Source organism: Colossoma macropomum, unplaced genomic scaffold, assembly GCF_904425465.1.
Source record: "Colossoma macropomum unplaced genomic scaffold, Colossoma_macropomum, whole genome shotgun sequence".
NCBI lineage: Eukaryota > Metazoa > Chordata > Actinopteri > Characiformes > Serrasalmidae > Colossoma > Colossoma macropomum.
The window spans coordinates 3,864,778-3,891,057 of record NW_023494810.1 but is presented as its reverse complement, the minus strand read 5'-3'; the positions used below and the strand labels follow the sequence as shown (position 1 = coordinate 3,891,057).

General features: G+C 39.3%; 1 protein-coding gene across 1 annotated transcript; it reads right to left on the bottom strand.

Moving 5' to 3' along the window:
• Nucleotides 1-1,696: 1,696 nt before the first annotated feature.
• Nucleotides 1,697-23,372, bottom strand: kif17 (kinesin family member 17). Its single transcript, XM_036559606.1, has 14 exons — nt 23,136-23,372; nt 22,651-22,797; nt 21,772-21,873; nt 20,613-20,802; nt 18,618-19,070; nt 16,115-16,215; nt 15,809-15,965; nt 14,603-14,688; nt 14,388-14,491; nt 12,381-12,609; nt 11,054-11,312; nt 6,018-6,100; nt 4,989-5,109; nt 1,697-2,068 (listed from the first exon to the last, which is right to left on the bottom strand). Exons 1-14 carry the CDS (start codon nt 23,364-23,366, stop codon nt 1,911-1,913), a joined length of 2,421 nt encoding a protein of 806 aa, XP_036415499.1. The 5' UTR covers nt 23,367-23,372; the 3' UTR covers nt 1,697-1,910.
• Nucleotides 23,373-26,280: the final 2,908 nt, after the last annotated feature.

Genomic DNA, 26,280 nt, shown 5'->3' with positions numbered 1-26,280 from the left:
GACCCCTTAGTTTCCTTTTACAGATTCCTTTTGGTTTTCCTTTTTGCAGATTCTCTGTCTATGTGAGTGTAAAGGAATAATAAAAGTATGACTAAATAAAAATATTTGCACTTTTCTTCTATTCAAACAAGAAAAATACATTACAGTTTTGAAGAGCAATAGAAATGACCATACAAAGATAAATAGTATATTCATTTGGTTGATCCACTCACATTAAAAGGCCCATATCCTACATTTTGCTTGTAATTTGTGGTATCAAAAATGGTTAGAATTAATTTTTACATGACCATTTTCCTCTCTTTTCCCTTAGAATTTAAACAGGCTGTTTTTATTACTGTGCCTTTAAGATTGACATATGTGAATGACTCCTGGACTGACTGGCTGTTCTGTATTGTGTCACATTAAAAAAAAAAAAAACACAGAGCTGAAACACTCCTTAGAACGAAAACGAATGGGTGGGGCTAAACTGTGGTAGGCTGAATAGGTGGATATATGTAAAGGAGTTGGTTCTTGTGACATCACAGAAACAATGAATTTAAAATAGGCTGTTTTTGCAGCTTAGTTTCTTATATGGACTGTATGGACTGGGGGTGAATGGTACATTTTGAAAATGTTTACATGTTACTTAACTCCTTTGTTTAAAAAGGCGAGGGTAATTCAGTCCATGATAGGGGCCCTTTAAGGGTAGCAAAATACTAGTGCAAGTCCATAGTAAATAGGTAGCGCTGATTTTAGGAAGTACTACGTTACGAGCTTTCACAAATTCACATTGTTACTTTCACATTTTCATCAGCTGAGATTCTGATAGTCAAAGTTGGTAAAAGTTAGAATAAAGGGGTTGAGGGAGATCACAGATAACAGTTAGTATATCTAAAAATCACATACACTGATCAGGCATAACATTATGACCACCTCCTTGTTTCTATGCTCATTGTCCATTTTATCAGCTCCACTTACTATATAGGTGCACTTTGTAGTTCTACAGTTACAGACTGTAGTCCATCTGTTTCTCTGCATACTTTGTTAGCCCCCTTTTACCCTGTTCTTCAGTGGTCAGGACCCCCATGGACCCTCACAGAGCAGGTACTATTTGGGTGGTGGATCATTCTCAGCACTGCAGTAACACTGATGTGGTGGTGGGTTAGTGTGTGTTGCGCTGGTCTGAGTGGATCAGACACAGCAGTGCTGCTGGAGTTTTTAAACACCTCATTGTCACTGCTGGACTGAGAATAGTCCACCAACCAAAAATATCCAGCCAACAGCATCCTGTGGGCAGCATCCTGAGACCACTGATGAAGGACTGGAGGATGACCAACACAAACTGTGCAGCGGCAGATGAGCTATCGTCTCTGACTTTACAACTACAAGATGGACTGACAAGGTAGGAGTGTCTAATAGAGTGGACAGAGAGTGGACACAGTGTTTAAAAACTCCGGCAGCACTGCTGTGTCTGATCCACTCAGACCAGCACAACACTCACTAACACACCACCACCACCACCACGTCAGTGTTACTGCAGTGCTGAGAATGATCCACCACCCAAATAGTACCTGCTCTGTGAGGGTCCATGGGGGTCCTGACCACTGAAGAACAGGGTAAAAGGGGGCTAACAAAGTATCAGAGAAACAGATGGACTACAGTCTGTAACTGTAGAACTACAAAGTGCACCTATATAGTAAGTGGAGCTGATAAAATGGACAATGAGAAACAAGGAGGTGGTCATAATGTTATGCCTGATCGGTGTATCATGTATTTGTAGAGTAATAATCTACCAAAACAAAACAATAATTTGTATTTACAACAAATAACAGCTCTTTAGCAGCAAAGTTTGTGTTCTGACATTTGAGAGTGCACAAAGGTCAGCACGGTCTCCCTGAAGAAAAAAAAAAGCAAAAATGGGTCATCACTGGTCAGTTGCCATCACAGAGGATCTGTGTTTTGCTCTTCTTGCGCTTGGCTTTGGCACTGACAGGCAGGATGCCCAGAGACTCCAGGCGAAATGGGCGGGGCAGAAGGGCCTCGGCTGCAAGGTTGGAGCTGCTGGAGGTCTGGTGGGATGGTCCATTACCTGTTGCAGCAGAATGACCATTTGTGCATGCAGGAGTCAATAAAACAGTGGTTCTTAACGGGTCCTGCCACAAAAACGTTCACAAATACTTCACCCTGAACACACCAAAATTTTTCTGTTTTCAATGTAGCAAAAAATGTTTTTATAATATATTTATTAGTGTCTATCAAACTGTTGTGACAAGTGTTTTTTTTTGGTTCATTTAACATGTTATTGTTTTTTTAGGCTACCAGTGACAGGTCTAATGATGCATTTGGGTGCTCACTGAAAGGTTGTACAGTCGGATGCAAAATGACATTTTGTTGATTTTCTAATTGAAAGTAACTGAACAGATCCTCTGTTCTTGGCAATTTCTATTTCTTTGCTAAGTTTAACATATTGGAAAACAAAATAAAAGTGCCATAACTTTTGCACAGGCCACAGTTTATGTTCAAATTTGTTTCCAATATGTTAAAATCAGCAGATCAACATAAAACATTGTGCTTTAAAAATGTGCAAAAGTGTGTCCTCTGTAGAGGATGCGTTCACTTATTTTCACTTAGAAATTCAAAGTACCCAATAAATAATGATTTTGTGTATGTTTACCTTTTTATTATCTCAATTAATGCCTTGGGTTTAAATAGATCATAACATAGTCTTTGTAAATATCTAAGGTTTAAAGTAATTCAGTAAATTGGTCCATATAATGCATCTGTAAATATAATGCCTGATTGTTTAAGTTACTGCACAGAAATGCATAAAGGGGCAAAAACTACAGCACATAGTTAAATCACAACAAATCAGACAAGTCATCATTGATGAGTTTACTTTATATGATTGTTCATTTTAATTGGTATTATTTGAGATATGAAAAATGCAAAAAATCATTCGTCTTTTTAATGGTTTTATGCTGTCACGACTATTCTGAGGTGGTCCTAAATTTTACTACAGTCACACCCACAGATAAGACCAGTGATGTGACATATCGGCACCTGAAATGTTTTGAGAATCTCTGGAGAAGCCAGTTATAACAGAGTCTGAAGACATAATGATCCTAGCAGGTTAAGACTAAGTGCTTTGAGAACCCGACCTCAGAGCTTCCCACTTAGAAATATGGCTTTGCCAACTTTACAAGTTGGAAAATTAGTGTTTCTCAGTTTCAGAGACCACTCAAATGAAGCATCAGATGCAAGCTGAAAGCAGGAAATGCCAGGTGCCAAATTTCAAATGTTCAAAATAAAAGTGAACCTTCAAAAGGAAAAAAAAAATAATATGAAAGCTTGACCTTTTTAAACAAAGAAACACCCGTGACCCACTCTGAGCCTCTGCAGTAAAGAAAGAGTTCTAACATGCTAATGCTGATAATGAATGAACATGAACCACCAATCAACATTATGCTAATAACATCATGCTAATTGGTTGTTATTAGTTTCCATTCACTGTTCATAATAGAGAGGAATTTCATTCATTTTCTAAAATGTGTCCATAATTAATCAGAAAAAGTCATTCAGAGTATTTGATGTGAAATGTGCCGTCCTAGAGAAGCTTATCAAGTCAGTGATGGTGACTGGAAGAGTTTAGTTTTAAGATAAAAGATTGTTTCATGATAGTTTTGAGAATTGTTTTATACTCATTAATGGTGAAAAGGTACTCACAGAGCCTTGTAAGGCAAAAAATATATATACACCAATCAGGCATAACATTATGACCTTGTTGCTACACTCATTGTCCATTTTATCAGCTCCACTTACTATATAGGTGCACTTTGTAGTTCTACAGTTACAGACTGTAGTCCATCTGTTTCTCTGATACTTTGTTAGCCCCCTTTTACCCTGTTCTTCAGTGGTCAGGACCCCCATGGACCCTCACAGAGCAGGTACTATTTGGCTGGTGGATCATTCTCAGCACTGCAGTAACACTGACGTGGTGGTGGTGTGTTAGTGTGTGTTGCGCTGGTCTGAGTGGATCAGACACAGCAGTGCTGCTGGAGTTTTTAAACACCTCAGTGTCACTGCTGGACTGAGAATAGTCCACCAACCAAAAATATCCAGCCAACAGCGTCCTGTGACCACTGATGAAGGGCTACATCTACAAGGTGGACCAACAAGGTAGGAGTGTCTAATAGAGTGGACAGTGAGTAAACACGTGAGGAGGTGGTTTTAATGTTATGCCTGATCCGATACATACATACACATATATATATATATAAATTTTATATATATAAATTTTATATATATCCCACTATTTTACCATTATCCATGTTCCATATAAGACATGCATAGTTTCACTAGCGCTTTTGGATTGTAAATAAAAAGGAAGTATTGTGTTGTAGACACTGTGACCCCTGGTTCCCATCACCACCACTGTAAAGAAACGTGAGTTGGTAATTTTAACTGCCATTTCACATCGAACCATCCTGAATAACTTTGTTCACACCTGCTTAATTTATTTTTTTTTAAATTGGTAGCATTCCTCTTTAAACTGTTTGTTTGATATATTAAAACAAGATAAATGTGACATGGATTAACAAATTGATCTGCAGCTTTAACCCAAATAAGAAGTCCCTGAGCTGCTGCATACAATATGATTTTAATTCCAAAAAGGTGGAGCCCATATTCCTGTAAGTGTACCGAACATTACCACTTGCTACTGTGAGTAAACATGATCTGTTATTGTGAGTGTTATTTGACCTGATACAGCGATCTCCTATACAAAGACATTTTTATTTCTACAACTTCCTTATTTTTAAAAAGTCGTAATGCTAGTGCTAAAGTTGATATGCTACCCCCATGACCTACTTTTGCAAAGATGGACAGGTCAGGAAAATGAGCCCAAAGCATGGCACAGATGAAGAAGTGATGGGATTGATTATATAAACAGGCTAAAGTGCAGACTATGCTAGACTGTGTTCATTAGAGCTGGTGGGTGCTCCTGCTCTTACCCAGGCTCTTGCTAGCATCTCCTGCGAAAAGTGGAGTAGTCCTCTTCTTCCTGAAGTAATTACTGGCAATGTGTTCGCTGTCACTCCGGTTCAGCATCTCCTTATAACGGTCCTCTTCTTCCTACAGAGACAGCGCACTGTAGCTGGCTGTGTATGTATGACAGAGAACCTCTGGTTTGAGACTTTTACACTTTATGTCCAAAAGTTTGTGGACACCTCATCCAAAAATCTAAAATCAAAAGGTATTAACAGGGAACATGTCTACTCTTCTGGGAAGGCTTTACATAGATGTCAGAACACTGCTGTGAGGATTTGATTGTGTTCAGACACAAGAGCATAAGTGAGGCCAGCTACTGATGTTGGATGATAAGTTCTGGATCACAAACGCCAATACAAGTTTGCATGTCTGGATACTTTTGGACATATAGTGTAGCACATTATTTACACGTTATCAGCAAACTGAGGACTCTGAAATATTCCCAACTCGCTTTGTCTGCAGCTAGAGCACATGAACCTTCCTTTTAAAGGTGCACCTAGGCCAAAATGAAAAATGTAGCCATTACTACATCTGTTGTAAATATGCCTACTTACTTCCTACAGTGTACCATAATAGTCTTTCAGATCAAGTCATTAAACTAAGAGAGTTGCATGTTTGTTCACAAGTTATGTAAAAAATCTAACATCATAATAATTGAAGACATTCTCAGGATATACATTACAATATTTAAGTTAAAATTATACTGTGTATCATTACATCCAATTAAACTGGACCAACTACACTCTCTTGAATTTGGCATCATAAAATTACAATTTACAGTCTTCCAAAAACAAGAAATGACTTTAGACAGCTATGCCACTTTGGTAAAGTAAAAACTTTATAATGAAACATGCAGTTGATCAGTGTTCTTTAAATGATGATATCCACAAAGTGCAGAAAACCTTGTTGGAACCACTGTTTTTGTGAGAATGATATATCATCGCATCGTCCACCCCAATTCAGAGAGAGTACTGCAGTGAGAGTGTGAGTACCATGAAGGGCTCTGCTGAGTCTGAGGCCGAGTTCCTGCGTGCTGGGAGTCTGGAGGAGCTGCTCACGGCCGAAGGAGGAACTGCTGAGAGCGAGAAACACGCCAGCCATCACTAACCAACTGCCAAAGTTACACACACAAACAAAACAATCCAGCAATACTTTACAGCCAAAAGCACAAACATCTAATTAGAGATGGCACCCACTCGATTCTGGGCATCAGTATCGGGCTGATATCAGCAGAAAATGCTGGATTGGATATTGAAGAGAGAAAAAAAAGGATGAATTTGATTCAATCCTGTAAAAAATCTATTGTAAAACAGCACACGCTCACACTGTGTGAGCTGATGTTGTTAGCTGTGTCGTTTATCCTGTGGGGTAGTAGAGTGTTTTACAACCCCACTTCCAAAAAAGTTGGGATGATGTGCAAATTGTAAATAAAAACAAAATGCAATGATGTGCAAATCATTTAAACCCTATATTTAACTGAAATTAGTACAAATCCAATGTTGAAACTGAAAAAAATTATTGTTTTTTCAGAAATATATGCCCATTTTGAATTTGATGCCAACAGCACGTTGGGACGGGGGCCTGTTTACCACTGTGTTTCATCACCTCTTCTTTTACCATCACTCTGTAAGTGTTTGGGAACTGAGGAGACACTGCTGTAGTTTTGAAAGTGAAATGTTTTCCCATTCTTGTTTGATATAGGATTTCAGCTGCTCAACAATTCAGCCTCACCCTTGTCATATCTTTCATTTCATAATGCACCAAATGTTTTCAGTGGTGATGGGTCTGGACTGCAGGCAGGTCAGTTTCGCACTTGGACTCTTAATACGGAGCAATGCTGCTGTAATACATGCAGAATGTGGTTTGACATTGTCTTGCTGAAATAATCAAAGCCTTCCCTGAAAAAGATGTCGACTGAATGGCAGCATATGTTGCCAAAACATGTATATATATCGTTCAGCATTAATGGCGCCTATGAATACTGGCTTTTGAACTGTGCACTGATAACAAGCTGAGTGGTCTTTAGCCCAGACGACACAGTGTCCATGATTTCCAAAAAGAATTTCAAATGTTGATTCGTCAGACCACAGGACACTTTTCCACTTCCCCTCAGTCCATTTTAAATGAGCTCAGGCCCAGAGAAGGTGGCAGCATTTCTGGATCCTGTTTATGTACCCAATCATGTTACTGACCTGTTGTCAATCAAGCACCAGCTGTTTTTTTTTTTGTTTTTTTTTTAACATTACACAACTTTACCAGCCTTTTGTTGCCCCCTTCCCAACTTTTTTGGAATATGTTGTTGGCATCAAATTCAAAATGGCCAAATATTTTTCAAAAAACAATAACATTTCTCTGTTTCAACATTTGATATGTTGTCTTTGTACTATTTTCAATCAAATATAGGGTTTAAATGATTTGCACATCATTGCATTTTGTTTTTATTTACATTTTGCACAGCGTCCCAACTTTATTTGGAAGTAGGGTTGTAGCACTTTGAGCATGATAGACTACTCACACCTAGTTCTTTTGCTAAATTTCAAACCAGAGTTGAGTTTTTGCAACAGTGTATATTGTTCATTTGGTTAGGTTGCTTTCACAACGGCTGAAGTGCATTAAATCATACACAAGTGCTTGTTTATTGGTTAGAAATTCTACAGGGATATAACTGCTCTGTTGCTCTCACATTTGCCACCATTTGAGACAAAAAATTTTTTTTTAATTAAAATAGAGAAGCTTAACGTGTGTGTTTCACAATCGACACAACAGTAATAATGACCCTTACTTGATATCTGCTTCTTTATGACTGATTTGTCAATCTGAATTTAAACAATCAGGTTGTTGATGCAATACGTTACGCAATCCATTTGCTAAAATCAAACGCACTGCTTACCTATTACTTTATTGCTCTGACATTATCAGCAGCAGCCTGTGCTACAGAAACTATAACAGTGTCTGTGAAGAGTCAGACGTCAATACGGTGCAGTACAGTGCTGACACGCTGCTACAAGAAGCAGGAAAAACATATTCTGATGTTGAATTTTCTCGTTCCCAACAAAAGTGAACTGAACCAGGGTTACTTTGAAAGTGAACCGAGACCTGCAATTTCTGTAGGACCATGGTTCATGTGTTTACCATGCGCATGAGTTCATGTGGAGTGTTTAGACCGAACTAAAGATGTCCGCACAGGGCAGGTGTGAAAGCACCCTTAGATGAGAGCTTCAAATAAAAAAAGCTCATTTTAAAATCAGGGTTGGTACTGGTCAGTACTCAAGGTTTCAACATCAGTATTATCACTGGAATAGAGAAACTCATCAGTAACCATTAGTCCAGCCAAACCACAAGTTAGAACTTCACAACTTAGATAAGCTGTGTCATAGACGAACACCTATTAATAAGAATGCTGGGGGTTATGTTTCCACTGCACAACTGTATCAGAATCTTTGGCACCAGAAAACAGGAAACGTCCTTTTTCCACCCACCCTCAATCCAGTGGCTAATCGAGAGAGTGGGGAGAATTCCCGGTGGGCCGGCAGCATTTTGGGCCAGTTACTGTGAGACAAACTATAAATGTTACATCCAAGTGTATATGTGTAGTAAGTCCGGGTTGAACCAGTGCACCCTCTTTAAGTGGTCTAGTCCCAGTTTGCTGATTGTAACTGTAATGAGTCTCATACAGTGGACGGAGATGAAATAAAGCTGAAGTTAATGTCTGTTTCTCATTTCCTGTTCCATGTTAAATAACGTAGCAGTTACATTTAAACGCCTGTATGGGAACCAGCGTGTAACTGCTGCACTATTTAAAGTGGACCGGAAATTCGACTAAGAAGTTAACATCAATCTCAAAAGATTACCGGATCAAATTCACCATGCTGGCTGACAAAACAGGCAGTGCTCTACAGAGTTCATTGCTTTTTTGTAATACCAGTGTAGAAATGTTTATATGTAAATTATAAGGATATACAGCAGTAGCAAGAACTGGAAAAAAAAATATCAAAGTGGCACAGAGAAGACGAGAAAATAAAAAAGCTACTTACGGAGGATATTCATTCAGGTGGGCCGTGAGAAACGCTGACCTTAACTTACCTAGCTTTATAGCATATTGACTGTCATGATTATGTGACATTTAAGATAAGTTTTCATTTTATCACTACTTAGCTACCTTTGTTATTGCCGGTATAGCATGTAAATAAGAGTAAGAAATAAAAAAAATGATATTTTAGACATTGCTGTGTGTGTGTGTGAAAGAGAGTGAGTGAGTTTTGGATGAGCTGAATCATGTAATTGCTCTTTTTTTCCACTCAGCAGAGAAAAATAAAAGGTTGGTTTGATTCCACACCTCATTCTTTGTAAATGCCGAAGCACACCATTTTATTTCAGGTCTGTACAACCATAGATATACATACCTAGATGCCGCGTTGGGTCCAGCCAGGCACATCAATGGTGCCGCCATTTTAGGGCGGTCAACATCGCTGCTGGACTGCATTCAGTACCATTACAGAGCGGCAGTTTGAGAAAGATACTGTCCAAAATTACACTATTTCAGGAATATTACTCTCAGAAAGGGGGATAGGATTATATAACGGAGGGAACGCAGTGATCCACTCTCATGTCTGTGTGATGTGTATTGTTTGTGTGATGTTTATGTAGATAAGGTCGTGTGGTTAATGAGGCACAGAGAACCTGTTGATGTGATTGTTTTTCCTCTGGTTTTATATTAAGCCTATTTTATTTAATGGTCTTTTCAGGGGATCTTAACTTTATGTAGAAGTTATTTATTTACAATGATGGTTAATGCTTTGTAGTTACTGCATTCCTTAATCTGTGTAGATATTCATAATAGATTAATATTAGTGCCTTCTTACACAAACCTGAAGTTAGCTTCTATTTGCCAGCTTCTTGTTTGAATTTTCCCGTTCCACCTTACATGGTGCATCAGCCAGCTTCTTGTTCAAACTTTCCTTTTTTTTTCCTTTTCTTACCAGAAAGTGACTGCTGCACCATTTAAGGTGGAACGGGAAAATTCGAACAAGAAGCTGGCTGATGCACAATTTAAGGTGGAACAGGAAGCTGGCGAATAGGAAGCCAACTTTAGCTTCATCCTTCTGTGTATTAAGATTAGAAGTGATTCACACATTGATGGATTTGCTGATGTGTACTGATTGTGTTTCTCATACTAAACTCAGTTTTTAACGTCAGGTACAGACTGAATACTTTCCTGCTGGTCCGGACAGCTAATTAGCACGATCAGTTATTAAAGAAATCAAAGCTACCGAGAGCAGATCCGTGCAGCCTGGATTAATCTGTCTCTGAGGATTATAACAAAACAAATCTGGTGAAAATCAGTTGAGTAATAAGGAAGTTGTGGCTGATTTAATCCTGAGATGCAAGGATGCAAGGTAGCTAATTAGCCAAATTAGATGCTTTAGAGGGGAATAAAACATGCAAAGAGACATTACATTTTTAATCACGGTTCTTATGACCGTTTCAGCTGTCTCTGAAGCAGGTGAAACATGATCTAGAACTAGAACCATAAAATCCTGTTGGGTCCTTACTGGATCGGTTTTTGTCCTAGAACATGCAGTGGAAAAACCGCCTTTGCGACTGCAACCTTTCCTCTAATTTAGAAAACTTTCTGCGTAAAAATGGACAAATGTATATTGCGTAGCTAAAAACAAGTTTATAGATAACAGTAAACCATGCAGTGTCAGAAACCACATAAGCAAGTCTTATCTGACATTACTTAACATAGTTCGAGGCAAGTGTGCGATGATTTAGTCCTGCAGGGTGCATGAATTCAGAAACAAAACATGTCTTGGCCAAATGACTACATCTAGAGTAGGGAGAAAATGATGTAAATTTGATTTGCCACCAAACTTCTGCTTTAATACTCTTATTTCAGATGCCTTTTAATGCTCAACTTCAGTAACATTTAAAAAGTGATAACTCACAAAGCTAAGACAGTTGTTTATTAATCAAGCATCATGCAATTGACAATTTTCCTTGACCTGGTATTAGGCCCTGACCTCACCTGCAGGTAGTGCTGTCTTCTGCACCAGCACTTCAGGCAGCCTCCACACACCGCTCTCCTCATCCCATACTGCCTCCTTCCGCAGACGGTCCAGGTTGCTGTAGTTGCAGTCTCGACGTACCAAGCCCACCATGCGCTCCAGGATGGCTTGCTGCAGCTGCGTCTCGCGCTCCAGACGCCTGATGGTGGCGAGGTAGTCGTCCCGCTCTGTCTCAAATTCTGCCTGCAGGTCCCGGATCTCCAGCTTGGCGGCTTTGAGCTGTCCCGAGGCAAAGGGATCACAGGAAGAAAACACGTTTTAGACCATGAATTGAGAAAGACTGGACAAACACAATCTGTTGTGCTGAGATCCAGTTTGGCTACACACGTTCTAAAGCTCCTAGTATGATGGCAATGGCATCATACTAACTGCTACATTTGCAATGGACAGTGCAGAGAAGGTATAATATTGCTTGAAACAACTCCCTTTCTGAAGAGTTCAGGGGCCAATGCATTGCAAGCAATCTTATGATTACACTATATATCAAAAGGCTAAAACAGTAAATACATAATTTGCCAAAAGGATCCCTTCCTTCTTTTTTCCACAAGCATAACAATTGAGAACTCTTGCTAAAGGCTATTTAATCTCACAGCTCATTCTCTGGTTGAAACTGATTCTGGAGAGGACCTGTTCTTTGTGCCAGTGTTTTTATGATATCCATGATATGCTTAGAAAGGCATTTTGTGACATAATTTATGACGATAACGATAATTATTGTCAATATTGCCCAGCCCTAGTCTATAGTATAATTATTTCAGTTATTTTTCAGCAGTCAAGGGGATTTTAGGCACAAGGTATGAGAAAATTCTGTCAGTAAGGAAGACAGCAGTCAGCTTAATGCTAATGTTAAGTTACATTTTCACAAAGACTTTACATAAACAGGCAGGCTAGCTAAAGCTGATGCCTCAAATAGTTAATTCTAACTTCCAAGTCAAAAGCATACAATAGAGTCAATGATCTGCATCAGATCAGATATTTTACATATATTCCTATATGGCCAATAAGTAGTCACAGATATGAAAAAGACATATGCAGAAGATAAAAATCATTAGTGTGTGTATGGATAAAATCATCAGAGGCCTCGTTCGGGGTACTTTGGGTAAGTCCATAGGTTAAAATGCCTGCTTTCATCCAAAACCATAATATTGTGACTTATTTGTAAAATATAATGACATTGAAATGTATCATTTACTCTCACCACTAAGACTGACTGACAAATGTCCTCTGTGTTATGAAATATCCACATGGACAGACAAATACACAAACAAATTAGTGCTGAAATCCCACCTTGTTCTGCATGTTCTCCAGCAGTTTGTTCTTAGCATGGATCTCCTCCTGGATGGAGTCATAGACGTTGAGCAGCACACTATCGCCGTCTTCACTGCCCTGTCTCAGCGCCTCAATCAGCTGCTTCTTCCTCTGGTTGGCCAGAGTCTTTCTCTGCCTCCGACGCTGCCTCAGCTCCTCATTCCGGGCCTGCTCGCCCCCTACAAACTCCTGCTCCAGTTGCTGAAGCCTGTCGGACAATCAACAGCTCTCATTAGCATCTAGGCTTCATCATCAGTTCATTGTGTTTGTCATCAGCTACACCATCTTTCTTAAAGGAATAAAGTGATTTTGCACAATATAATTAACAAAGAAGACAACAATAGTCTTCAACAGTCATGGGTTATTACACTGTATATACACTGATCAGGCATAACATTATGACCCCCTCTTTGTTTCTAGGCTCATTGTCCATTTTATCAGCTCCACTTACTATATAGGTGCACTTTGTAGTTCTACAGTTACAGACTGTAGTCCATCTGTTTCTCTGCATACTTTGTTAGCCTCCTTTTACCCTGTTCTTCAGTGGTCAGGACCCCCATGGACCCTCACAGAACTGGTACTATTTGGGTGGTGGATCATTCTCAGCACTGCAGTAACACTGACGTGGTGGTGGTGTGTCAGTGTGTGTTGTGCTGGTCTGAGTGGATCAGACACAGCAGTGCTGCTGGAGTTTTTAAACACCTCAGTGTCACTGCTGGACTGAGAATAGTCCACCAACCAAAAATATACAGCCAACAGCGTCCTGTGGGCAGCGTCCTGTGACCACTGATGAAGGACTAGAGGATGACCAGCACAAACTAAGCAGCAGCAGATGAGCTATCGTCTCTGACTTTACATCTACAAGGTGGACCAACAAGGTAGGAGTGTCTAATAGAGTGGACAGTGAGTGGACACAGTGTTTAAAAACTCCAGCAGCACTGCTGTGTCTGATCCACTCATACCAGCACAACACACACTAACACACCACCACCATGTCAGTGTTACTGCAGTGCTGAGAATGATTTACAACCCAAATAGTACCTGCTCTGTGAGGGTCCATGGGGGTCCTGACCACTGAAGAACAGGGTAAAAGGGGGCTAACAAAGTATGCAGAGAAACAGATGGACTACAGTCTGTAACTGTAGAACTACAAAGTGCACCTATATAGTAAGTGGAGCTGATAAAATGGACAATGAACATAGAAACAAGGAGGTGGTCATAATGTTATGCCTGATCGGTTTATAGTTGCTGTCTGGACAAAACCTTGTATCCCCATTTTTGATATTTTCCATTTTTTGACATTATTTAAAATCACCATCTGCCATTGATATTGTATTAAAATTTCATGATGAATGGATACATATATACATTTTTACATATATATCGCTGCTGTCGGATCAAAACCTCATATCTCCAAACTAGTAACTTTACAGGAAAAAAAACAAAAAAACAAAAAAACCATACTTTACTTTTAATGTAAGTCGACGGAACTAGATATTTTTCCATGTCATTTTGGGTCATTTGTTTTAGTCTGTTCATCAAACAATGCAAAGGACAACAGGTATTTTCAAATTATGTAAAAAAACTGAAAAATGACAAAAATGGAGATACAAGGTTTTGTTCCGACAGCAGCGATATAATGTATAAAACATGTTATTATAATAATATAATAATGTCACTAAAACTATTACATAATAACAATAATAATAATAATAATAATAATAATAATAATAATATAACAGGTAAACTCCATACAATACCAATGAAAAAAATATTACTGAGGATAATCTGACAGTCTGAATCTGCCAAGATCGGAATCAGCAGATTTTTGCTTATAACTCGAAATCAGACATGAGACAATATATTATTTTCATTTTGGCAGATCTGTCACAATTTTATGACGTAATCCATGTAAGAGCACATACACTTTCATCACAAGACTTCCTCCACTGAAAGATAGCTCTGTTGCTCAGTGTGTCACCTCACCTCTCCAAAACATGTTTCTGGTCCAGCGGGCCTGGTGTAGCAACAACCACTGGCTCTCCCCCTGGACCCACTCTGATGCCGCTCTCCTGAGAGCATTCATACTCCTGTGAGAAATACAACATGCCACAGTAAAGCCTTTTACTAAAATTATCTGTGTTTATATACAAACAGACAGGATTTTAAATTCTTTCATGAGCAGGTGAAAATATGCTGACCTGTACTTTGATTTCTTCTTGGGCAGCGTGTGAGGGTTCGGGTGTTGACCCATTGAGAGGACTGACCTCCTCGCTGCAAGAGTTATCTGCTGGAGCAAAGCAGAGAGATGAAAAAATGCAGGGTAAAATAAAGCAATACAAACAATTACACAACAATTACACTACACTACAAAGGTTCATAACACTACCTTTGCAAATCTAGACTAACATGAACAACAGGCAGTAATGCACTACATGCCCAAAAGTTTACAGACACCCGTTTATGGGAGTTTGTCTCCCCTTTCCTGTCGCAATAGCCTCTACTGGGAGGACTTTACACTAGATGTTGGAACAATGCTGTGAAGATCTGATTGTGTTCAACGAGAGAAGCATTAGTGAAGTCAGATACTAATGTCCCAGAGGTACTGGATGGAGCTCCATCACTCCAGAGAGTGCAATACCACTGCTCCACATATACAGGGCGATTCAAAAAGATTAATCCGATTTCAAAGTGGCATATTTTTACAACCATGAGGCGTCTAGGAACCAATCACATACTAATTGAAAGAGGGGGTTACAGAGCTTCTGACTGTCAGTGGAAGATGGCTCCCTTCAGTCTGTGAGGAGATGAGACTCATGAGCAGTAAGCATTCTGCGTTCTCCACTTCAATAAGAGTGAATCCGTCATAACTGTGCAGCGTGATTTTACTCGGCAGTCGCTGGTTCCACAATACCGGTTGATCTCCGAAATCGCACTGAAAGAGCCGTGAGTGCAGCGACACCCGACATGCTCAATGGAGTATGGGATAAATTTGACTATGCCGTTGATGTTTACACCATTTACAGTTTACTGCATTGTTCTGTAATGACCTACAAGTGAAATAAATCATTTTGAAATCAGATGAATCTTTTTGAATCACCCTGTATATAAACCCCTCTGTCTAGCACTTGGCATTGGGCATGGTAACCTTTTGGGCTCATCTGCAGCTGTTCCAGCACATCCTGTTCTATTGGCAATTTCTATGGAGATTACACAAGCTGTGTGTGCAATTAAACACCTGTGTCATCTCAAAGGGGTCATTTTTACTAATTATAAGGGGTGCCTGGATACCTTTGGACATATAGTGTAGTCTCACACTTCATACTGAATATTATTAATACTGTGAATATTAATCAGTTGGTTTGAACTTTGTAAAGGCCACACTTGACATGCTACACTGTACCTACCAGTATTATGTGCTCCGCTAGCTTTGGACCTCTCCAGACTGGACAGCTTGATCTCATAGGATGTTCTCAAGGCAGTGATGTCCTCCTGCAGCTTAGCTTTGGATTCCTGCTCTGCATCGTAGTCCGCCTGCAGCCGAGCGAGCTTCTCTTCATACTCCTGCACACATGCAGCAGACAGAAGTACTAGTAGTAGATTTTAGTCTAAGACTGGGCTTAATCCGGGACTGGAGAGGTAACAGGGTTAAGTGATTAGCAACACTTTCCATTTTAAGTGAACGCTTCATCTCAGTTTAATCTTCCACCCACCTGTTTAATCTTCTCCTTCTCTGCTTCACTCTCCACAGTGCTGCTCTGGGGTCTGGACTGGAGAGCTGAGGCCCCTTCTGACTTCTGACTTGCTAACAAAGCTGAGATAGTAAAATACAGAGGGGTTCAGTATTTACTCCCCCACTTTTAGGAGACAAGAACAAAATTATTAAAGTAATTTGACACAAAACATGCTAGTGTTGCTACAATTACACGGACTAATATACTAACTGGCTCCTGCAGGCTTTGATTTGTTATTAGCCACACTCTTCAATAACACACGGATGCTTTAATTTGACGTAAAGTTTGATAGTAATACTACAGACAGTGATCAGCCAAAACACGTTTGGTGTCTGAAATTCGCTTGTTTAGTTTTGTACTGGAGCTACAAGGCTACACACTCACACACACACACACACACACACACACACACACACTAGTGAGCACATACACACTAGGGGCCACACTTGCCCAGAGCAGTGGGCAGCCCTATCCACGGTGCCTGGGGAGCAGTTGGGGGTTAGGTGTCTTGATCAAGGGCACTTCAGACACTTACTGTCGGCTCAGGGGAATCGGCCACAGGGCTGGTTCCCTGACCCCCAGCCCATGACTGCCCCATACAATACTGTGTCATAGTCAGAGACCATCTTTGATTTATTTAATTTCCAGTCAAAAATGGCCATTAAGTACAAATGATTAATTTCCGATATGTCTGAGGAGATTAGATATAAAACAATCCATTTGCATAAGGAAACATGAGTTTCCAAAACTGGCGTCTAAATATGGAAAAATTGGAACTCCTAACAACTGTACAGGCCCTGGTATGATATTAAGTTGTTATAGCATCTGGGTAATTTCATGTTTTCTGCTTTTTTCCTGAGGCTGAATAAGGAATACCTTGTATTTAATGAACATTTTGACAGGAAAATAAATAAATAAATAAAGGGTGATCTCAAACTTCTGCACAGTACTGTACATTTTCTCATTTTTCTAGAGACAGGGTGTCATTCACAGAGTAAATCTGCCTTTTTGCCTAATTTTTCCCTTAAGGTTTATCTTCACACAAATCACATCTTTATAGACAACAGTACATCATACAGTCTTTAAAGAAACTACATAAACAAGTCAATTTGAGTTTACTCAACTTTCTGTGGTTTGAGGCAAACGTATGATGATTTAGTCACACAGTTTGCATGATGCAAACTTTGCGGCTACAAACCTCAATTATTTGTTAGCTACCTTAGCCTTGTAGCTCCAGAACAAAAACGCAGAAGCATCCTCTCACATACAAAACATGTTAATTATTGTATTTTTTTTTCAAAACTATTCTCTGAAGAATGGAGATGGTAAAATTACCATTTTTTCTTTCCAAAACCGATACAGAAACTTTGAATATTAGGGTCATTTTACAGAAACGTCCATTTCTTTTGTCCCTAGCGTTTACAGGTATATTACACTTAAACATGTTAGGGTTACAATTTATTTATATCTTAAACTAAAACAATACATTATTTTTAACAATTACACCTTCTTGAGCCTCAATTTAGCAATATTGGTTTTTAATCAATTATATAGAATTCCAAGCACCACAGAAGTGCTTGTCCCCAAAGTCAAGTCAAGGCTGAGGCCATATTTTGAAGAAAAAAAAAATTCTGCAATTTTAACTATAATAATCTATACATGACTATGGAATATATGGAATATAAATTAAATGACAAAGAAAACAAATGCCAAATAAATATTGAAAGTTGTCCCCAGGAGTCGTGTCATTGGTGTTATCGCGTCACAAAAAACTCTTATTTTGAAATAAAAATCACACTGATGACATCACGACTTCCTTTTACCTGTTTTCTGAGGATCTATGAAGGAAAGCACATGGTGAGTCCACTGTGTCTTTCAGTTATCAGAGTTTTTCTCATTTAGCTCATGATTTCATATGAAGCTTTTAGTTGAAGTCACTGGTGTGACCGACTTTATTCTGAGGTAATTATGAAAAAATAGAATACAAATGGATTAAATTCCATATTTTAGTGGATATTCCATGATTGTCAACATGTGGTTTGATGCTCTGTAGCAGCCATTTTATAAAATGCATTTTTCATTAAAAATGTCTCTGGTGTTACCAGTGAGGATTGGTAACACCAGTGACACCTATAGATGCATAGAAAAGTGGACGTTTCTGTAGAATGACCCATTAGCAGATTCCATTCCGATATTTCTTCTTTAAAAAAATATTAAGCTTTAAAATGAACTATTTCTCATTGAAGCACTTCACTTAAAAGCATCCAAAAGCGAGCTATCATGCCTAAACCACTCAACATACTACAACACAGAAAGAAATACATAACATACTACATGACATGGCTTGGTGTGAGCGCATGCTATTTTAGGCTAGATTTGATACAGGACTGGATCGGATTCATTCTCCAATATCCAATCCAGCATTATCTTCTAATATCGGCCAGGTACAAATCAATACCGCTTTGTCTGTGTCAGTGCTTACAGTTGAGGCTGGCAGTGCCCAGCTGGCCAGAGATGAGTGCCCGTAGCTGCTTGATCTCCTCCTGGTACTCTCGCAGTAGGGCATCCTTTGGATCCTCGTTGATGCGGGGGCGGTTTTGGATGCTCTTGGCGCGGTTAGCGTAGCGCAGGGTACTCAGGCTCTCCTCATAGTTGTTGTCAGCAGGAGAGAGGCAGGCAACCATGAGTGTGCGTGTGTTACCACCCAAAGAGTCCTGCAGCAGCCGCGTCAACTTGGAGTCGCGGTACGGGATGTGCTTAGAGCGTCCATCAACCAGCGCCGAGATGACGTTGCCCAGCGCAGACAGGGACAGGTTGATTTTGGTGGCCTCTTGAAGACGGTCCCCTGTGGCGCCGGTCTTGGACTGGCGCTCACTGCCGGCCAGGTCCACTAAGTTGAGCTTGCCAGCTCGCAAGTGGTCTTTACCCGCAGCATCTGAGTATCAGAAAGACATGGACTCATTTCATAGTACAGACGCAAATCTCTGGCTTCCCAACAATCACAATATGTGATTATAGTAGTATGTTAGTGCGAAGTTTTTTTTAGCTATTAATTGCAGACATTTGAGCTTGTCAAGTGTTTTATTTTAAGCTTGTAAGAGACATATTAACACAGATTTTATTGCATGTTGGAATTTTACAGTGATTCTTTCTGTCCTGAAATAGAACTGCCACTGTTTTCCATTTCTAACAAGTGACAGAAACCTGGTTAGACTACTGCGGGTATTCGCAGTCAGGTACATATCTAAGACTTATAGAAGGTCTAGAGCAGGGGTGCCCAAACCTTTTGTCTTGAGGCCAAAAAGACAAAACAACATACAAATAAAGAAAGTAGGTTTTATTATTATTATTATTAAGGGGCGGCACGGTGGCGCAGTGGGTAGCGCTGTCGCCTCACAGCAAGAAGGGCCTGGGTTCAATTACCGGCCGGGTGACCAGGGTCGTTTCTGTGTGCATGTTCTCCCCGTGTCTGCGTGGGTTTCCTCCGGGTACTCCGGTTTCCTCCCACAGTCCAAAAACATGCAGTCAGGCCAATTGGACATGCTAAATTGCCCCTAGGTGTGAGTGTGTGTGGATGTATATGTCTGTTTGTCTGCCCTGCGATGGACTGGCGACCTGTCCAGGGTGTATCCTGCCTTCCGCCCGATGACAGCTGGGATAGGCTCCAGCACCCCACCGTGACCCAGAAGCGGTTTAGATGATGTATGGATGGTAGTTTTTTTAAAGTACAACAATCAGGCAAACAATCCTTGTTTCTAGGCTCATTGTCCATTTTATCAGCTCCACTTACTATATAGGTAGTAAAAGGAGCTGATAAAATGGACAATGAGCGTAGAAACAAGGCCTGATCGGTGTAGGTTGTTAAACATGCATACCATTTCACTATACTTTGTTAATGAAATATAAATTAATAAGTTATATAGAGTATAAAAAATATGTTTTTTTCTCTTTGGGTGAGGGGATGGTGTTAGGATAATTTTATAGAGGGCCAAATCAAATCCTCAGAGACCAGCTTTGGTACAGAGACATTTTTGCCTCTCAAAATTGGTTTCACCCATTTTAAATCAAACATGACTGCCTGATTCCACTGTCACTTCCTAATTATGTTGGTAGTTAATCTGCCACATTAGGTCTAGGAAAGAAATCCTGCTCTGCTAATTTTTCCATTGGGCAGATTTGTTTCCAAAAACAATGAAATAAGAGTATTACAACAATACTTCAAGAGTCTAAATACAACAAGCATGATGATTCTAATAAATAATCAACTAAAAATTAGTATTAATTAATAAAGTATTTTCTTATTTTCCAGAAATTATTAGACCTTCTTTGAAGGCCTTGATGGTTCCCCACTGCCTATGTCATACATGACACAACACTCTATATGAGTGAATTCATGGGTGACGTTTTTAGAGAAGTAACGCTTCTTTGTTGTAATGTGTTCAGGTGTGCGTGCTTGTGTGTGTGTATGACATCACACCTGTGTTGTAGATCTCCAGGTGGATGGTGAATATGGAGTGGGAGCGAGATGAGTCTTTGTTCATGAGCGTATATCCCACTGAGCGATTTTTCCAGCCTAGCTCCATGATCCGCTCACACTCCGCCACACTGTGCACCGTGTGCATGGACAAGTCTCGCACATACACACCCCGCTCCGGGTGCTCCTTCAGCTGGGAAACACACAAAAACATAGCAGCTATACATCTCATACTTCAGTCAAACTTAACCACTAAAAGGGCCATATTAAAAAATCTCTACAAATCTGTGGGCCAGAGAACGGCTGTGATTTTATTTGACTGTTTTGCTATAATCTGAGCTATAATTAGGCTACAGTACACAACATTATGCACATTACAATAGGCTACATTACAATGCATTACAGTGCATGCTGGGGATTGTAGTGCAGCACGAAGTGAAACAGGCTAATATTAATAACATATCCTCTATAGAGAACAAACTTAAATTAGGCATTTTTCTGCTAATTTTAGTGCACAATTTCTATTTATTTGCTGAAATTAAAATATTGGGAAAAAAAAACAACCTAATTTTTTTTTTTTTTTACACAGGCTACATTTATTGTTTTATTTTTTCCCAATATGTTAAACTTAGCAAATAACCAGTAATGGTGCATTAAAATGAGCAAAGGCGTGTTGTCTGTAGAGGTCTGCAAACTAGTATGCACTGTGAGATAGGTTGGGGCAAAAACATGGACTGTCCGGAGGGCCCTGAGGACCGCTTTCAACAACTCTGCCCTAAAGAATGTGTTACCTTTTTTTCACATAGAAAATAAACAAAACATGTCATTTGACCAGTGGCGCCCAAACTTTGGCATATGACTATATCTTTGCTTTTGTATTTATACTGTATGTTATGTTACATTACATTATAATGGTGTGATGCTACTGACACAGTAAATAAACAAAAATTGTACAATGTTAGAACATTTGCTTTTGCCATGTTAAATGTACAATTGTTAACATTTACAAGTCTCTAATTTAAGGTAAAATGTTTTGTATACAGTCAATATATCCTAGAAATACATTAAAATGTTTGGCTTGCATACTTGAAATGTGTTTCACATGTAAAAATACATAAATCATATACAAAAAGTATATGATATATAGTGAATGTCAACATACCTCCAGCTTCTGTTTGGCGTCTTTCCCCAGAAGGTCCCTTATTTCCTCTTTATAGATCTCGAGGTATGAGGCCCGCACAAGGAATTTTGTGTCTTCTGCACACTTAAACACACATCCTGTTGTTTAACCTTATGCGCATCCTACCATTTCTGTATATCTTGATCTTTTCTCTTTATCATCCAATCAATAGAGTTAGAGGAAGGAAATATGATGATTTGCTATAACATCCAGATAATAAAATTTTCAATATATACCAAAATAATAATAAACTATGGTTGCTGCATGTTACAAATATTGCTATATTGTATATCTATTAGATAAATTGCCGATATTCATAGTTATGCTTATATTCATTGTGTTGTAACTACCTCATACCACTAAGTGCAACACCTGCTCTCATGTAAATACAACAAATCTTATTTGCTATGGAAATATGCTATATATATATATATACACACATACACACATACATACACACACACACACACCTGCTCTCTCATAATTTACTTTAATGTATGCCTATTTTTCTATTTCTGCCTAATTATGTCTGTTTTTATTCCTATTTTATTTCTGCCTAATATATGTAAGTTTATTATATGTCTTGCTACTGTAACGCTGCAATTTCCCTTCGGGATCAATAAAGTTCCATCTACATTGTCCTTGACCTATGTTGTTGTATCTACCCTGAACATTTAGTTTACACACTGGGAATATGTATATTTTGCTATATGATTTGTGTCTTCAATAAAAAAAATAATAAATTCAAAAATCGAATCAATTGCACTTATTTGATTACTATTTACATTCTGTACTTACATAAAGAGAACTTGGCCAAAAAAGTGATTCTGGATCAGGCATCTTGCTTAACTTGTTCCTTACCTGGATTGTCTCAAAAATGTGCTCAAACGCTCTTGGTATGACCCCTCTCTGAGCTGGGGGGTCCGCCACACCTTGCATGGTGAACGACTTGCCACTCCCTGTTTGTCCATAGGCGAAGATTGTCCCATTGTATCCCTCAGTTACCCCCTATTGTTAAAGTGCATTTAAATAAAAAAGCAAATAGACTGAATTACGAGAATGCACTTGCAGGTAAGCGTTACAAAATCACACCCTTTAGGACCTGCTCATCCACCAACGCTTATATATACATATTAATATACAGATCTTCCTTTGTGTCATGTCAATTGATCTTTATTACAGTAGATCTAGCCACATTTCATTAGATAGAAGGTCCTATGTCTGGGCCAGATGTGTCACGGTATACTGTTTCAGATAAGACCTGGAAAAGGAGTCAAATAACTAGATGCTTCATCATTAAGGTAGTCTATCCCTTTTCCTATCAGAGAAACACGGGAAAGAGTCACCTCAACCAGAGGATACGCGATCTCGTTGTACATCTGCTCGGTGGTTTGACTGATGTAGTAGGTCCCATCAAACGTAAATTGTTTGGGTGGCTCCTCAGCAGCTCCCGGTTTCTCAATAAAGCACTGACAGTGGCTGGCGTCAACAGACACCACCAGCTTACAGTTGAGTGCCTTCTCTCTGTCATTCAATGGCCGGCATCTAATAACCACCTTCACAGACTCTGAGGCCATCTTAGAGTCCAGAAACAGCCAGCTCACACTACTGGATCAGTGTATCTTCGGCTTTCCTGAAATGACAGTAGGTTGGGTCATTTAAAATATCTGGATTTTAAAATTACATCCTAAATAAACTATTTAGAAACATATCAGCCTCTTACCTTCTGCATTATGTTTTGAGGGAATGATGTAACCAACTAAAAACATCTAAAATGAAATATAATCAGTTCAGCCAGTTTATAATCTAGTTTTACTAGAGAGCCACATTCCTAAAATGATGGTTCTTCAGTAAAGGTAATGGTTCTATCTAGCACTATGAGTTCCATGTAGGACCATGTCATCCTTTTTAAACGTTGTCCTAGCAATATAGCCATAGGATCATTTTTAAAGAGGTTCTAGCTATATAGAACCATATACAACACATTCTCCATCACTCTGAAGAACCATTTCACCACTCCAGGAACCACTTAAGCATGAAATGGTTCTATGGTTGCAAACAGAACCATTCCCTGTACTAAAGAACCATCTTTTCTAAGAGGATAGTTCAGCTCACCAAGCTTACTGGACGATACCGAGGAAAGATGTCTATATGAACAGCCAGCTAGCATTAGCTCGGCAGTCTTGTAACCTTAGTTCTAGTGTTATTATTAAGGCTAAGCAACAGGTTTACCACAAAAAATGACCTTACACTGATTTTATTCGCCATTCTGTGATTTCCAAAGGCTTTTCCAAGATTAGAACTGCAGCCAGGCGCCACGAAAGAGGAGGTTATTAGTGTCGCTAATGCTAATCGACCATTTTGCTCCTGCCCCAGCGTTCTCGGTTGCTTAGCAACCCAAAACGCACACAGAGCCGGTTTGGCTCTTTTCGCTGATCCAGGATCAGCGTTCCGCTCAAAACCCCGTCTGGGTGATCTATAGATAAGACCACACAGCTGACCTCAGTCGAGAAAAGCGCTAACTCAATAATAAATATCAAATATTAAAAGCTAAAAAGCGTCTTGCTAACAAAGTATGCAGAGAAACAGATGGACTACAGTCTGTAGAACTACAAAGTGCACCTATATAGTAAGTGGAGCTGATATAAAATATATAAAACACACATACACCGATCAGGCATAACATTATGAACACCTCTTTGTTTCTATGCTCATTGTCCATTTTATCATTATTATTATATATATATATATATATATATATATATATATATATATATATATATATATATACACACACACACACACACACACACACACACACACACATACACACACACAGGCAAGAAAAAGTATGTGAACCTTTTGAAATTTTATGGGTTTTTTTTGCATTAATCAAGCGTATTGACAAATATAATGTGCCCAAAATAATAACACAAAAAAACTGATCATTCATGTGTTCATTGAGAACAACCATAAAAACCTCATAGTGCTAGTGGATAAAGTATGTGAACCTGTGAGTTAATGATCTCAAAAAAGCTAATTGGAGTCAGGTGTTAGCATACCTGGAGTCTTGTTAAAAAAATGAGTTTGGCGGTGTGGACTAGAGCTACTTTGACTGACAAAAATCACTCAAATATTTTGAGTTTGCTCTGCACAAGAAGGATACGCGTATGTGAGCCATGCCTCGCAAAAAAAGAGCTTTCAGGAGATCCACGATCAAAAATTGTTGATCTACATAAAGCTGGAGAGGGTTACAAAGTGATTTCAAAGACTTTAGAAATTCACCAGTCTACAGTAAGGCAAACAATCTACAAATGGAGATAATTTGGGAGTGTGGCTACTCTGCCAAGAAGTGGGCGCCCAGTCAAAAAGACCCCAAGAGCACAACGAAGACTCATCAATGAGGTGAAGAAACAACCTCGAGTGACAGCCAAAGATTTGAAGGCGTCATTGGTACAGGCTAACATCTGTGTGTCTACAGTCCGTAAAACCTTGACCAAGCAGGGTGTCTATGGCAGGACACCACGAAGGAAGCTGCTGCTTACTAAAAAGAACATTGCTGCACGCCTGAAGTTTGCGAAAGAGCATATTGACACTCCACAACAGTACTGGCTAAATGTTTTGTAGACAGATGAAACTAAGACTGAACTATTTGGAAAGAACATGCAGCGCTACATCTGGTATAAAAAAGGCACTGCACGTCACCATGAAAATATCAACCCAACCGTAAAGTATGGTGGAGGGAACATCATGATTTGCATCAGGGCCTGGCCAGCTTACAATCATTGAGGGGAAGATGAATTTCCAAGTGTATCAAAAAATTCTACAGGATAATGTGAGTGTTTGTACGTCAGCTGAAACTCTGTAGCAGTCCACAACAGAATGGCTTATGAAAAACAAAATCCGCCTTTTGTCTGAGTTGGATGAGGATAATATATATATATATATATATATATATAGAAAGATAGATAGATAGATATAAAAGGCCTGGAAAAGGTGTCTCATCATTAAGGGAGTCTATCCCTTCTCCTAGAAGAAACACGGGAAAAAGTCACCTCAACCAAATTGGCTCCTCAGCAGCTCCCGGTTTCTCAATAAAGCACTGACAGCGGCTGGCGTCAGCAGACACCACCAGCTTACAGTTGAGTGTCTTCTCTCTGTCATTCAATGGCCAGCATCTAATGACCACCTTCACAGACTCTGAGGCCATCTTAGAGTCCAGAAACAGCCAGCTCACACTACTGGATCGGTCCATCTTTGGCTTTCCTGAAATGACAGTAGGTTGGGTCATTTAAAATCCAGATATTTTATAATTCCAGCCTAAATAAACTGTCTAGAAACATAGCCTCTTACCTTCTGCCTTATGTTTTGAGGAACTAATGTAACCAACTGAAAACATCTAAAATGAAATATACTCAGTTCAGATATTAAAAGTTAAAAAGCATCTTGCAGCAAAAACAAAGAAACAAGGCAAATGACTGTAAAAAACAA

Excerpts from the sequence above, each read along its gene's own strand:
- kif17 (XM_036559606.1), bottom strand. The coding sequence starts at position 23,366 with ATGGCCTCAGAGTCTGTGAAGGTGGTTATTAGATGCCGGCCATTGAAT. Across the intron at positions 15,966-16,114 it reads AGAAGGAGAAGATTAAACAG|GAGTATGAAGAGAAGCTCGC; the intron begins GTGGGTGGAAGA and ends GCATGTGTGCAG. Across the intron at positions 2,069-4,988 it reads AGATGCTAGCAAGAGCCTGG|GTAATGGACCATCCCACCAG; the intron begins GTAAGAGCAGGA and ends CTGCTGCAACAG.